The 12,581-nt window shown below is 40.3% G+C and overlaps 1 protein-coding gene and 1 long non-coding RNA gene across 3 annotated transcripts in view; one reads left to right on the forward strand and one right to left on the reverse strand.

Moving 5' to 3' along the window:
- LOC124087052 (uncharacterized) overlaps positions 1 to 4,762 on the reverse strand; it is a 54,077-nt gene extending 49,315 nt beyond the window's left edge. The window contains exon 1 of the long non-coding RNA XR_006849990.1: positions 4,571 to 4,762. This is a non-coding gene — a long non-coding RNA (uncharacterized LOC124087052). The remainder of the gene's footprint in view (positions 1 to 4,570) is intronic.
- Positions 4,184 to 12,581, forward strand: part of Tmprss12 (transmembrane serine protease 12) — a 34,406-nt gene continuing 26,008 nt past the window's right edge. For both annotated transcript variants that reach the window (XM_058576129.1, XM_058576130.1), the window contains exon 1: positions 4,184 to 5,547. In XM_058576129.1, coding sequence (XP_058432112.1) covers positions 5,315 to 5,547 — 233 coding nt within the window. In that variant the 5' untranslated portion in view covers positions 4,184 to 5,314. The remainder of the gene's footprint in view (positions 5,548 to 12,581) is intronic.

Raw genomic sequence — 12,581 nt, forward strand, 5'->3', positions numbered from 1 at the left:
TACCACTAATTCAGATATACCCCCAAGTGGAGTAGAAGACAACTAGGAAGGGGGGAAAAAAAAACACTTTCACTTCAGACTCCGACAATCCTGCTGCTTAAGGACCTCCAACTAACTCCAGGCCCCAGGCATGGTACTAATGCCCTTATTCTCTATAATACTGGCTCCTAGGCTTTCACTTAGAAGAGAGGTAAGAAGACATTTTGTTTGAATGATCACCTAATTTTGTTTGGAAAATTTTAATAGATAGATTAGGTTTAAAGAAGAGAACAGGACATGTTGGTGCACACCTATAATCCCAGTAACTCAGGAGGCTGAGGCAGGAGGATCACAAAGTTTGAGGGTAGCCTCAGCAACTTAGTGAGGCTCTAAGTTACTTAATGAGACCCTGTCTCAAAATAAAAAAATTAAAAAAAAAAGAAGGGATGGGGATATAGCTCATTGGTAGAGTTTCCCTGGGTTCTATCCCCAGTCCCACACCCCCGACAAAACAGAAACAAAAACAAAAGCTGTGGGTAAATCTCAACCATAGAGCTGCATGCTTATTAGCACAGGCAAGACCCTGGGTTCCAAGCTAGCATCATGCCCTCCTGCCAAAAAAAGAGTATGTGTACAAAAAAGAGGTGTCTTCCTCTGAGAAACTGAATCCTGCTCCTGTTCTTTTTTTTTTTTTTTTAAATTTATTTTTTATTGTAGTTGGTTGGACACAATACCTTTGTTTTGTTTATTTTTATGTGGTGCTGAGGATCGAACCCAAGTCCTCACACATGCTAGGCGAGCGCTCTACCACTGAGACACGCAACCTCAGTCCACTACTCCTGTTCTTAAAAATACAAAATGGAAAAAAAAATTCTTAAAAACAAACAGGAATAAAGGGTAAGGGGAATAAGACAATAGAAATTTTTTAAAATAATGTTTTAGGTAAAATTTTGCTCTAAAAGGAAAGCAGGAAACATAGAGGCAGTGGAAGATTTTTCAAACGTAGGAGAAACCATATGTATTATCTATTGCTGCATAACAAGTTATCCAAAAACTTAATGACTTAAAACAACAAAAATTGATATCTCAGTTTCTGTGGTTTAGGAAGCTGAGTGTAGCTTAGCTAGGCACCTCTGTCTTGAGGTCTCTCCTAAGGTTGCAGTTAGGGTGTCAGCCAGAACTGTGATTTTTTTTTTTTAATATTTATTTTTTAGTGGTAGTTGGACATAATACCTTTATTTTATTTATTTATTTTTACGTAGTGCTGAGGATTGAGCCTGGGGCCTCATACTTGCTAGGCGAGCACTCTACTGCTGAGCCACAACCCCAGTCCCAGAACTGTGGCCTTATGTGAAGGTCTGAGAAGAGGAAGAAAAACTTCTCAGCTCTCTGTTACCTGATTTGGTTCTACTTGGCCATTTGAGGACTTCAATGCTTCAGGGGCTATGGCTGGAGGCCTGGCTGGAGGGCAGCTCACTATGTGGCAGCCAATTTAACCAAAAGAACCAGAGGGAGAGGTATGCAAGACACAATCGGCTTAAAACTTAATCTTAGAAATGGTAGCCCACTACATGAATCCATTTTGTGTTGCTATAACAGAATATCTGACACTGGATACTTAACAACAAAGAAAAGAGGTTCATTTAGCTCACAGTTTGGGGGCTAGAAATCCAAGCATGAGGGTCCCCTTTTGTTGCATCTGTGGTAAGGGCCTCTCTGCTAATACACAGGATGGCAGAGAAGTGGAAGGAAAAACAACTGCATGCAGAAGGACAAAGTACATGAGGTGGACTTGCTCTACAACAACACACTTTTATAAGAACTCACTCTGAAAGACTATCAACAATTCCTCCTGAGGGTCGTGTCCCCATGATCTAATTATCTTCCATTAGGCCCTACCTCTTAAACTCTTGGCTATGGGCTCAAGTGATCCTCCTGCCTCAAACTCCTGAAGCTGGGATTGCAGGCATGTACCACCACTCCTGTCTTAGGCCCTACCTCTTAGAGATTCCACCACCTTAGCATAGTTATGCTGGGGACCAAGCTTGCAGCACATGAACCACTGGGGGTCACAGACCAACCATATCTAAACCACTGCACCTATATCCTCAGCCACCTTTTACTTGCTAGAGGTGAATCACTAAATCCAGCCAACACTGAAGGGAAAGGGACCAAACATGGGTGTAACAGGAGTCAGAGAAGGCCCCCACCCTGTAAAGGAAGTCTATCATGCCAGAAGAGGTTTGTCTGCTGATAGAGATGATCCCACACAGAGAGGAAATGACAAGGCAGGAGAGATGAATGAAGACCCAGAAAGGGCAGAAGGAATCTAGGCAGAGGACCTTTGCAATGACTGGTACACTGTCTTTTTCAAGCCGTTTCATGATTTGGCTGCACTCACCTGTTTTATGAATCTGTTGACACCCTATCATCTGTCATAGCAAAATTTATCATTTTCCCCTGCTTACAAAGCCATCTACAATCTGATCACATTCCACACACATAGAAACACGCACATACCCAACTCTGTTCCCGGCCCCTTTTAAGTGTTACCTTCCATTAAAACATCTGGAGATTAGGGAATTTGTTTTTTTGTTAGCCCCTAGGTGCCACCTGCAGCTTGTTTCTTCAACAGTATCTACTTTCTACCCACTGACTGTGGTTTGGCCCCAGGCCTCTGCTTACTTTCCTGTGTTATCTTCTGTGCCAACCTAATATACTCCTTTTATTCAACGTTGCCAACCATGTCAGCTTTAGAGGGATAAAATGAGCAAGGCAATTGACCTTTTATTGACCCCACTTTAATTCCCAACCACGTGACCAACTTTCCAGACTACCGAAGCCCACACATTATTCTCTCACTCCTGAAGGTATGGGGCAAATGAAGGCAAAGTTCAGCCTAACTCAAGATGGGAAATGATGAAACAAATTAGAACCAAACATTACACATCATTCTTAAAAACTCAGGGTCATGTTAAAGAAAAATATTCCATAATATTTATTAAAGCATGGTGAGGCAGCCTTTACTTGGGATCATAAAGACAGGGACAGCAAGGGCTGGAGATGTCACTCAGTGGTAGGATGCTTGCCTAGTATGCAGCAGTAAGGCCCTGGGTTCAAGCCCCATCATCCCCAGCATTCCCCTTCAATACAAAGGTATAAAGAACTAGGGCAATGGGGGGCTGGAGTTGTGGCTCAGTGGTAGAGCGCTTGCCTGGTTTTCATGAAGCCTTGGGTTCGATCTTCTGTGCTGCATATGAATAAGTAAATAAAATAAAAGATCCACTGACAACTGAAAAAAAAATGAAAATAAAAGAACTAGGACAATGGATTTTGAAGTAGGGAGAGATTAGGCTCAAATCCAAATACAACATGGGTAAGTGGGAATTTATAGCCAAAGAACAGGGCCAATGGATGGAAAATCCACTAAGAGATAACATCAAGAGTAACAGGGATTCAGATTAAATCCACTGAACAAGGTGCTTGGTGAAAACAGGCCAAGATGAGGAGAGTATCTGGAGGATGGTGTGTGGCATACAGCATGTGGGTAATGCCTACTTACTCAATGGACTGATTAACCAGGGCCACTGATCTGTGTCCCCTGCTCCCATACAATGTTTGGAAAGTCAAGAGGCATCTCAGGGTTTCTTAGAGAGGCAAGGAATGATGGATCTCTCAGGCTAGAAACTGAACAGGGCATGAGTGCTTGTGTTTGTTAGGGGAGGTGCAATTACCCCCAGTCGGGTTTGTGCTCAATTTTGCAATCCTTAAATCTAGTTTTATTTGCTCAGCCTGAGTTGTGTGCTCAAGGTAAACTACTTTAAAGCTGGAAGAGATCAATCTGCTTCACAGATGCTGGGTTTCCCTAATGGCCTTTTCATCTCCAATCCCAACCTCTGTGCCCACCTTGCCTCGGTTATACCTCTGCCTTCCCCAAATATGGCCCTTGCTTTGGAAAGCCTCTGGGCCCTCCAAGTCTGAGCAGGCAGCGCCCGGGGGTTCCAGGACCTTCCCGCCACCGCAGCCGCCCTACCGTGGGTAGCAGTGTGCTGCTAGGGCCCGGGAGGGGCTTGCCAATGAAAACAAACCCGCAGAACCCAGCGGAAGCAGGCACTGACCTACCCTTGTCCGAGAAGGGGAGGCCAACTGAAATCCGCATCCGGGCACCTCGGCGCCAGCGGCCTCCCTGGAGGCTGTGGGAGCGCGGACCTCGACGCCATCTTGCCCGCGAGTGCCAAGATGGGGCAGGCGCTGCTGGGTGCTGCGCTGCTGTTTGTGGGGGGCGCTCTCCTTTCCTCCGAGCACCCCTCGCTCCCCGGGAGGAACGGGCTCGGCCCCTCGCAGGGACAGGCCGCTGGTCCTGGGTGGGCCAGGGTGGCGCGCTGGCAGCAGTTGGACGAGGCCCAGAAGGAAGAGCCGGCAGCAAAGGGCAGTATCCCTTCATTCCTGGCAGCCCCTGCCTTTCCCCGCGGCCCGCCTGTGAACTGGGCTCCTGCCCGTGGACCCAGCCTCCTTAACCCAAACCCGACACACCTAAGCGGCTTCTAGACGCAGAATGATGTCGGTAGGAGTGATAGGAACAGGGACATACCTTTGTGCTGGGCCTCTGTATTTGCTCCTCAAAACGTTCTGGGGCCGATCATTCTGAGTTTACAGATGGCTGATTCACTAGTATTCGGAGTTGAAGAGGACCTTTATATAATACAGCTGAGAGCAATCAGCTTAGCATGTTAAGTGGCAAGAATCAGAACTTGAAGCGAACTTGTACCTCTGGACTCGCCAGTCCCAGGGTTTTTCTTTTTTTTTTCCTTTTTGGTGCCAAGCGTTGAACTTAGGGCCTGGGACATGCTAACTACACACCACCACTGAGCTACACCCCAGCCTCCAAGTTTCAGGCTCTTTTATCACTTGAGTTTTTTGTACTAGGGATTAAACTCAGGTCATTTTATTATCCCTGAGCTTCATCCCCAATTCTCTCACTAGCTAGCCTGGAACTTGCAATCTGTCTTGGCCCCTGGAGTCACCATGATCCAGGCCTGCACCATAGGACCTGGCTAAATCTCAGGCTCTTAATCTCCATCTCATACAGGCAATAATGTGATGCCTGGCTAGAGGATATTCTTGTTTTTATACTTTTTTGGGAAAGAGCTTTAACTTAATGAATTATACTGATTTCATGTCTGTGTAAAAATGATCAATTATGGCATGTTTATCTTAACTCTCCTTTAGGACTCAAAATTTGGGCTTGCCTTAGGTATCCAGTTTTTAAAATAGGAATTTAAAGGTTTACATTAATGTGGTCAGATGAGTAAGTAACACACAAATATAAATATAGATGCCCAGTCCAAATAATATATCATTTTTATTTTTAGATTGTGGAACAGCACCGCTTAGGGATATGTTGCAAGGGTCTCGGATTGTAGGGGGCTCAGATGCTCAAGATGGTGCATGGCCATGGATAGTTAGTCTACAGATTCGATATGGCCGTTTTCTTGCTCATATATGTGCAGGAAGCCTAGTGAAAGACAGGTGGGTTCTCACAGCTGCCCACTGCACTAGAGACGCTAGGTATGTATTCAGAATATAATTCTCATTTTACTCTCTTATGGGATATTTTCAAGTGGTAGAGGGTCATTTGACTTCAGCTGTTTTCATTTAAGCCACATGTTTGCAAAGTTTGTAATCATGCCTTATACAGAAAGCACTGTATTTGTTGAAAGGAATCATTTATATGTCAGAGGTTGGCAAACCTCTGTAAAGATAGTGAATACTTTAGAGTTTGCAGTTTGTCGTCTCTGTCACAATTACTTAGCATGAAAGTAGCCATAGAAAATACATAACTGAATGAATGTAGCTGTGATCCAATGAAACTTTTTTTTTTTTTTTAAATGGTGCTGGGGATTGAACCCAGGACCTTGTGCATGTTAGGCAAGCACTCTACCAACTGAGCTATATCCCCAGCCCCCAGTAAAACTTTACATATGAACACTAAAGTTTAAAATTCATATATTTTTCTCAGTTCCAAAAATTTTTTTTTAACTGTTTAAATGTGAAAAACATGCTTTGGAGGCTGGGGTTGTGGCTCAGCAGTGCAGCAAGTACACCCTCCCACTCCATTCCCTTCTCTACTGATCATTCTGCTATTTACTTATAGTTTTTTTTTTTTTAAATTAGTGTCTTGTGGCTGTACATGATGGTGAGGTTCACTGTGGTATATTCATATATGTACATAAGAAAGTTAAATCAGATTCATCCCACTATCTTTCCCTATCCCATCCTTCCTCCCTTCCCTTCATTCCCTTTCGTCTACTCCACTGCTCTTTCTTCTATTTTTTATATTCCCTCCCCCATTTTGGATTAGCTTCCACATATCAGAGAAAACATTCAACCTTTCACTTTTTGATACTGACCAATTTCACTTAGCATGATAGTCTCCAATTCCATCCACTTACTGGCAAATGCCATAAAGTCATTCTTCTTTATAGCTGAGTAATACTCTATTGTGTATATATATATATATATATATACTATATATATATATATATATATATATATATATATCTCACATTTTCTTTATCCATTTATCTGCTGAAGGGCACTTAGGTTGGCTCAATAGCTTGGCTAATGAACTGTGCTGCTATAAAGTCTGTCACTGTAGTGTGCTGATTGTAAATCTTTGGATATATACTGAGGAGTGGGATAGCTGGATTATATGGTGGTTCCATTTCTAGTTTTTCAAGGAACCTCCACACTGTTTTCCAGAGGATTTCACTAATTTACAGTCCCACCAACAATGTATGAGTGTACCTTTTCCTCCACATCCTCACCAAACACACACATTTATTGTTACTTGTAGTCTTGATAACTGCCATTCTGACTGAGTGAGATAAAATCTCAATGTAGTTTTAATTTGCATTTCTTTAATTACTAGAGTTGAACATTTTTTTCATATATTTATTGACCACTTATATTTCTTCTTTTGAGTGGTGTCTGTTTAGTTCCTTTGTCCAATTATTGATGGGGTTATTTGGGGTTTTTTTTTGTTTGTTTGTTTTGGCATTAAGTTTAAGTTCTTTGTATCCTGGATATTAATGCCCTATCTGAGGAGCAGGTGGCAAAGATTTTTTTCCATTTTGTAGACTTTCTCATCATGTTATTGTTTCCTTTGCTGAGAAGAAGTTTTTAGTTTGAATTCATACCATTTATTGATTCTTGATTTTACTTCTTATGCTTTAGGAGTCTTGTTAAGGAAGTCTGTTCCTGAGCTGCCATGTTGGAGGGTTGGGTAAACATTTTCTTTTAGCAGTTGCAGAATTTCTGTTCTAATTCTTAGGTCTTTGATCCACTTTGAGTTGAGTTTTATGCAGGGTGAGAGATAGGAGTTAAGTTTCATACGTGGATTTCCAGTTTTCCCAGCATCATTTGTTTAAAAGGCTATCTTTTCTCCTACATGTTTTTGGCATCTTTCTCTAGTATCAGAGAACTGCATTTATGTGGGGTTGTCTGTGTGTCTTCTATTCTATTCCATTGGTCTTCATGTCTGTTTTGGTGTCAGTACCATGCTGTTCTTGTTACTATAGTTCTGTAGTATAATTTGAAGTCTGGTATTGTGATGCCCCCTGCTTTGTGTTTCTTGCTAAGGATTGCTTTGGCTATTCTGGATCTCTTATTTTTCCAAATGAATCTTGTAACTGCTTTTTCTAGGTCTGTGAAGAATGTCATTGGAATTTTGATGGGAATCCACTGAATCTGAATAGCACTTTTGGTAGAATGGCCATTTTTACAGTATTAATTCGGAACATAGGTCTTTCCATCCTCTAAGCTGGACTTCAATTTTTTTCTTTAGTATTCTATAGTTTTCATTTCACCACTTTTGTTAGATTGATTCCCAAGTGAGTTTTTTTTTTTTTTTTGAGGCTATTGTGAATAGTTTGCCTAATTGGTGTTTAGGAATGTGATTGATTTATGTGTGTTCATCTTTTATGCTACGGCTTTGCAGAATTTATTTATCAATTTTAGAAATCTTCTGATGGAGTTTTTTGGGTATTCTAAATATAAGGTAATGTCACCAGCAAAAAGATAATTTGAACTCTTCCTATTTGTATCCCTTTAATTTCTTTCTCTTGCTTGATTGCTCTGGCTAGAGTTTTAAGGGCTACATTGAATAGGATTGATAAAAGTGGGTATCCTTGTCTTGTTCATGTTTTTGGAGAAAATCTTTTCAGTTTTTCTCCATTCAGAATAATGTCGGCCTTGGGTTTGTCACATATAGCCCTTATAATGTTAAGGTAAGTTATTTCCATTGTAGTTTTTTTTTAAGTGTTTTAAACATGAATGGGAGCTATACTTTGTCAGTTGCTTTTTCTTTATCATGTGATTCTTGTCCTTAAGTCTATTTATGTGGTGAATTACATTTATTGGTTTTTAAAATTTATTTATTTATTTTTTAGGTGTAGATGGACACAACACAATGCCCTTTTATTTTTATGTGGTGCTGAGGATCAAACCCGGGTCCCGCCTGTGCTAGGCGAGTGCTCTACCGCTGAGCCACAATCCCAGCCCCTATTGATTTCTTTTTTAAAAATTTTTTAAATATTTTTTTTAGTTGTATATGGACACAATACCTTTATTTAATTTATTTATTTGTGGTGCTGAGGATCAAACCCAGGGCCTCTCACATACTAGGTTAGCACTATACCACTGAGCCACAACCCCAGCCCCACATTTATTGATTTCTGTATGTTGAAACAACCTTGCATCCCAAGGGTGAAATCTACTTGATCATGGTACACACAATACAATAATATTGGATGACTGTAACATGCCTCTCTCATCACTGTATAGATCATCCAAACAAAAACTAAGATTTTATAGAACTAAAAAAATGCAATTAATAATAGATGTAACAGACATCTATAGAATATTTCCTCCATCAACAACTCAATTCATTTTCTTCTCAGCAGCACATGGAACATTTTTGAAAACAGGCCATCTTATAGATCACAAAGCAAATCTCAGCAAATACGAAAAAACTGAGCCACATCCCTAGCCCTATTTTGTATTTTATTTAGTGACAGGGTCTCAGTGAGCTTAGCACCTCGCTATTGCTGAGGCTGGCTTTGAACCCGTAATCCTCCTGTCTCAGCCTCCCTAGCCGCTGGGATATCAGGTGTGTGCCATTGTACCCTGCTAAGGGAGAAGGTTTTTTCTTTGTTTGTTTGTTTGTGGTGTTAGTGATCAAACTAAGTACCTTGCTGCATGGTAAGCAAGTGTTCTTTTTTTTTTTTTTTTTTTTAAGAGGGAATTTCAATATTTATTTTTTACTTCTTGGCGGACACAACATCTTTGTTTGTATGTGGTGCTGAGGATCGAACCCGGGCCGCACGCATGCCATGCGAGCGCGCTACCGCTTGAGCCACATCTCCAGCCCAGCAAGTGTTCTGCCACTGAGCTACATCCCCCAGTCCTTTTCATTTTTTATTTTAAGACAGGGTCTCACTAAATTGCCCAGGCTGGCCTCAAACTTGCAATCATTCTGCCTTTGCCTCCTGGAGAGCTGGGATTACAGGCATGTGCCACCATGCCAAGCTACAGAAATGATTTTATTAAGATATAACTCAACATGCAGTAAAATAAATTCTTTTAGAATACAGTTCTGTGAATTTGACAAATGCATGGTCATATAATTACCAGCACAAAACACAGTTCTTTTTATTTCCCAAAAATCTCCTGTGTCCCTCCCCCTCTCTTTATAGTTTTGCCTTTTCCAGTGTCCTATAAACAGAATCACACTTAGTGTATGTAGCCTTTTGAATTTGGTCACTTTTACTTAGCATATAAATTTGAGAATTATCTGTTATTGTGTGTATTATTACTGTTCTTTTTTTTTTGGATGGTGCTGAGGATTGGACCCAGGGCTCTACCCTTGCTAGGCAAGCACTCTACCACTGAGCTATGCTCCCAGCCCCATTACTGTTCCTTTTTATGGGAATAGTAATGGGTAGTAATCTATTTTATGGAGGTAGCACTGTTTATCAATATACCACTTGAAGGATATTTCCAATTTGGGCAATTAAGACTTAAGCTATGGAGCTGGGGCTATGGCTCAACAGTAGAGCACTCACCTAGCATGTGCAAGGCCCTGGGTTCGATCCTCAGCACCATGTAAAAATAAATAAAATAAAGGTATTGTGTCCAACTACAACTGAAAAATAAATATTAACAACAACAACAAAAAAAAAGAGCTAAGCTACTACAAATGTTTGCATATTGGTTTTTGTGAATATTGGTTTTTATTTCACTTGAATACCCAAGTGGGATTACCAGGTCAAATGATAAGTGTATGTACAACTTTATATTTAAAAATATGCAAGTAGTGGGCACAGTGGCACCTGCCTAAAATTCTAGCTACTTTGGAGGCTGAGGCAAGAGCATCGCAGTCTGGGCAACACAGAGAGATAGTGTCTCAAAATAAAAAATAAAAAGCTTGGGGATGGGGGATATAGCTCAGTTGTCAGAGTGCTTGTCTTACATGCACAAGGCCCTGGGTTCAATACCCAGCACCACAAAGATAAATATATAAAAGATGTATGCTATCAGGCAGCTACAATAAAGACTTTTAAAAAAAGCTTGGGATGTAGATCAGTAGTGAAGTGCTGCCTAGCATGGTTTGAACCCAGGAACACTCAACCACTGAGCCACATCTCCAGCCACTTTTTATTTATTTTATTTAGAGACAGGGTCTTGCTGAGTTGCTTAGGCCCTTGCTAATTTGCTCAGGCTGTGAAGCCCTGGGTTTGGTCCCCAAAACCATAATAAAGAGGTAAAACATATTTAATATAAGAAAATGACAAAATAGAAAAGAAAAATGAGTCATTATATATCATAGAAATAACAGGTGTTTTTGTTACACATTTACTCTAAATTTTTCTATGCATGTACATAAACTATTTTATATATTAATATAGTTATTACTGTGAAATAGCCTTTTTCATTAAATTGTATAACATGAGAATCTTTATGACATGTCGATACACATCTGTTACTTCTACATTCCATGCTATAGATGTGCCAAAATTTACCTGAGCCACGTGTTAGGCATGTAGGCCTTTTCTGTATATTCTTATAGCTAAACTTTTGTGTTCATCTTCTGTTTCTTTGGGATAAACTTTAGGAGGTAGAACTGCAGAGTCAAAGGCAATCCAAATTTTACAGACTACTGACACACGTTGCCAGAGTGTCCACATATTTACACTTTCTGTGAGAGACAACAGGAGCCCAGTACCGCCTTCACCTATATTGCTATCATCAAACACACACATGCTTATGTATAAACTTTGCTAACATGGAGGGTCCAAAATGTTTCAGTATTTGTAAACATAAGCATATAAAGTGAAAGTTTTTCCTTCCTAAGTGAATTCCAGATGTAACAACTGTTAAACTAATGGGGATTTAATTGTTGATCTTTTTGACCTTTTTTTGGCTTGATGGTTTTTTTTAGACTGTCAAGAAAATTATTTACTTCTTGTTTTTACCTTCAGTGAAATGTTTTACAAAATCCTTTCTCATTTAATTTAAAATAATTCTTTCTAGTAAATCATAAAAGCAGAAGAAATATTTGGTGAATTTTGATATACCCATCACACAGCTTCAAATTATCAACTTATATCTGATCTTATTTTATTTATACTCTTACCAAATTCCTGCTCCAATGTGTGTGTATGTGTGGGTTATGCTGGGATCAAACCTAGGGCCTCATGCATAAGTGAGGGCTCTACTATTAAACTACACCCTTAGCCTACCCCTTCCAATTATTTTGAAGGAAATCTCAGGCCTATCACTTTGGATATATCTAAAAGATAGGAACTCTTTATTTAGAAGATTTACTCATAGAACTATGTAATCCATTTGCAGTTTATTTTGGTGCTTAGTGTTAGTCCAGAGATCTAATTTTATTCTCTTTTCAAACAATTAACTAGTTGTCCAGTACCATATTGAATAATTCATCCTTTGGTCCATTGGTTAGAAATCCTATCTTAATCATATATTAAAATCTCATATGCTTAAATCTATTTCTGAATTGTCTGTCCTATTGGTATTTTCCCTGTTTCCTACATCACATTTATTTTGTTTTTTGGCAGTACTGGAAATTGAACCCAGGGGTACTCTATCACCAAGCCACATCCTTACCCCCCTCTCCCCGCTTTTTATGCCAAGGTTTGAACCCAGGAACACTCAACCACTGAGCCACATCTCCAGCCACTTTTTATATTTTATTTAGAGACAGGGTCTTGCTGAGTTGCTTAGGGTCTTGCTGAGTTGCTCAGGCTGGCTTTGAACTTGTAGTCCTCCTGTCTCAGCCTCCCAAGCTGCTAGGATTACAAGCATATGCCACCACCTCTGGCCCCTAACCCTTTAAAAAATTTTTTTGAGACAGGGTCTCTGTTAGCTGCTGAGGCTGGCCTCAAACTTGCAATCCTCCTGTCTCAACTCCAGAGTCACTGGGATTACTGGCATGTGCCAGGGCACCCAGCAGGCTTTTAATTTATATTTCATGTCACATGAAAGTAGAATTAAATTTTTTTTATTAATCTAACATAAGA

Source organism: Marmota monax, unplaced genomic scaffold (assembly GCF_021218885.2).
Source record: "Marmota monax isolate L192 unplaced genomic scaffold, Marmota_monax_Labrador192_F-V1.1 WCK01_AAM20220418_F8-fsc00012, whole genome shotgun sequence".
NCBI classification, from domain to species: domain Eukaryota; kingdom Metazoa; phylum Chordata; class Mammalia; order Rodentia; family Sciuridae; genus Marmota; species Marmota monax.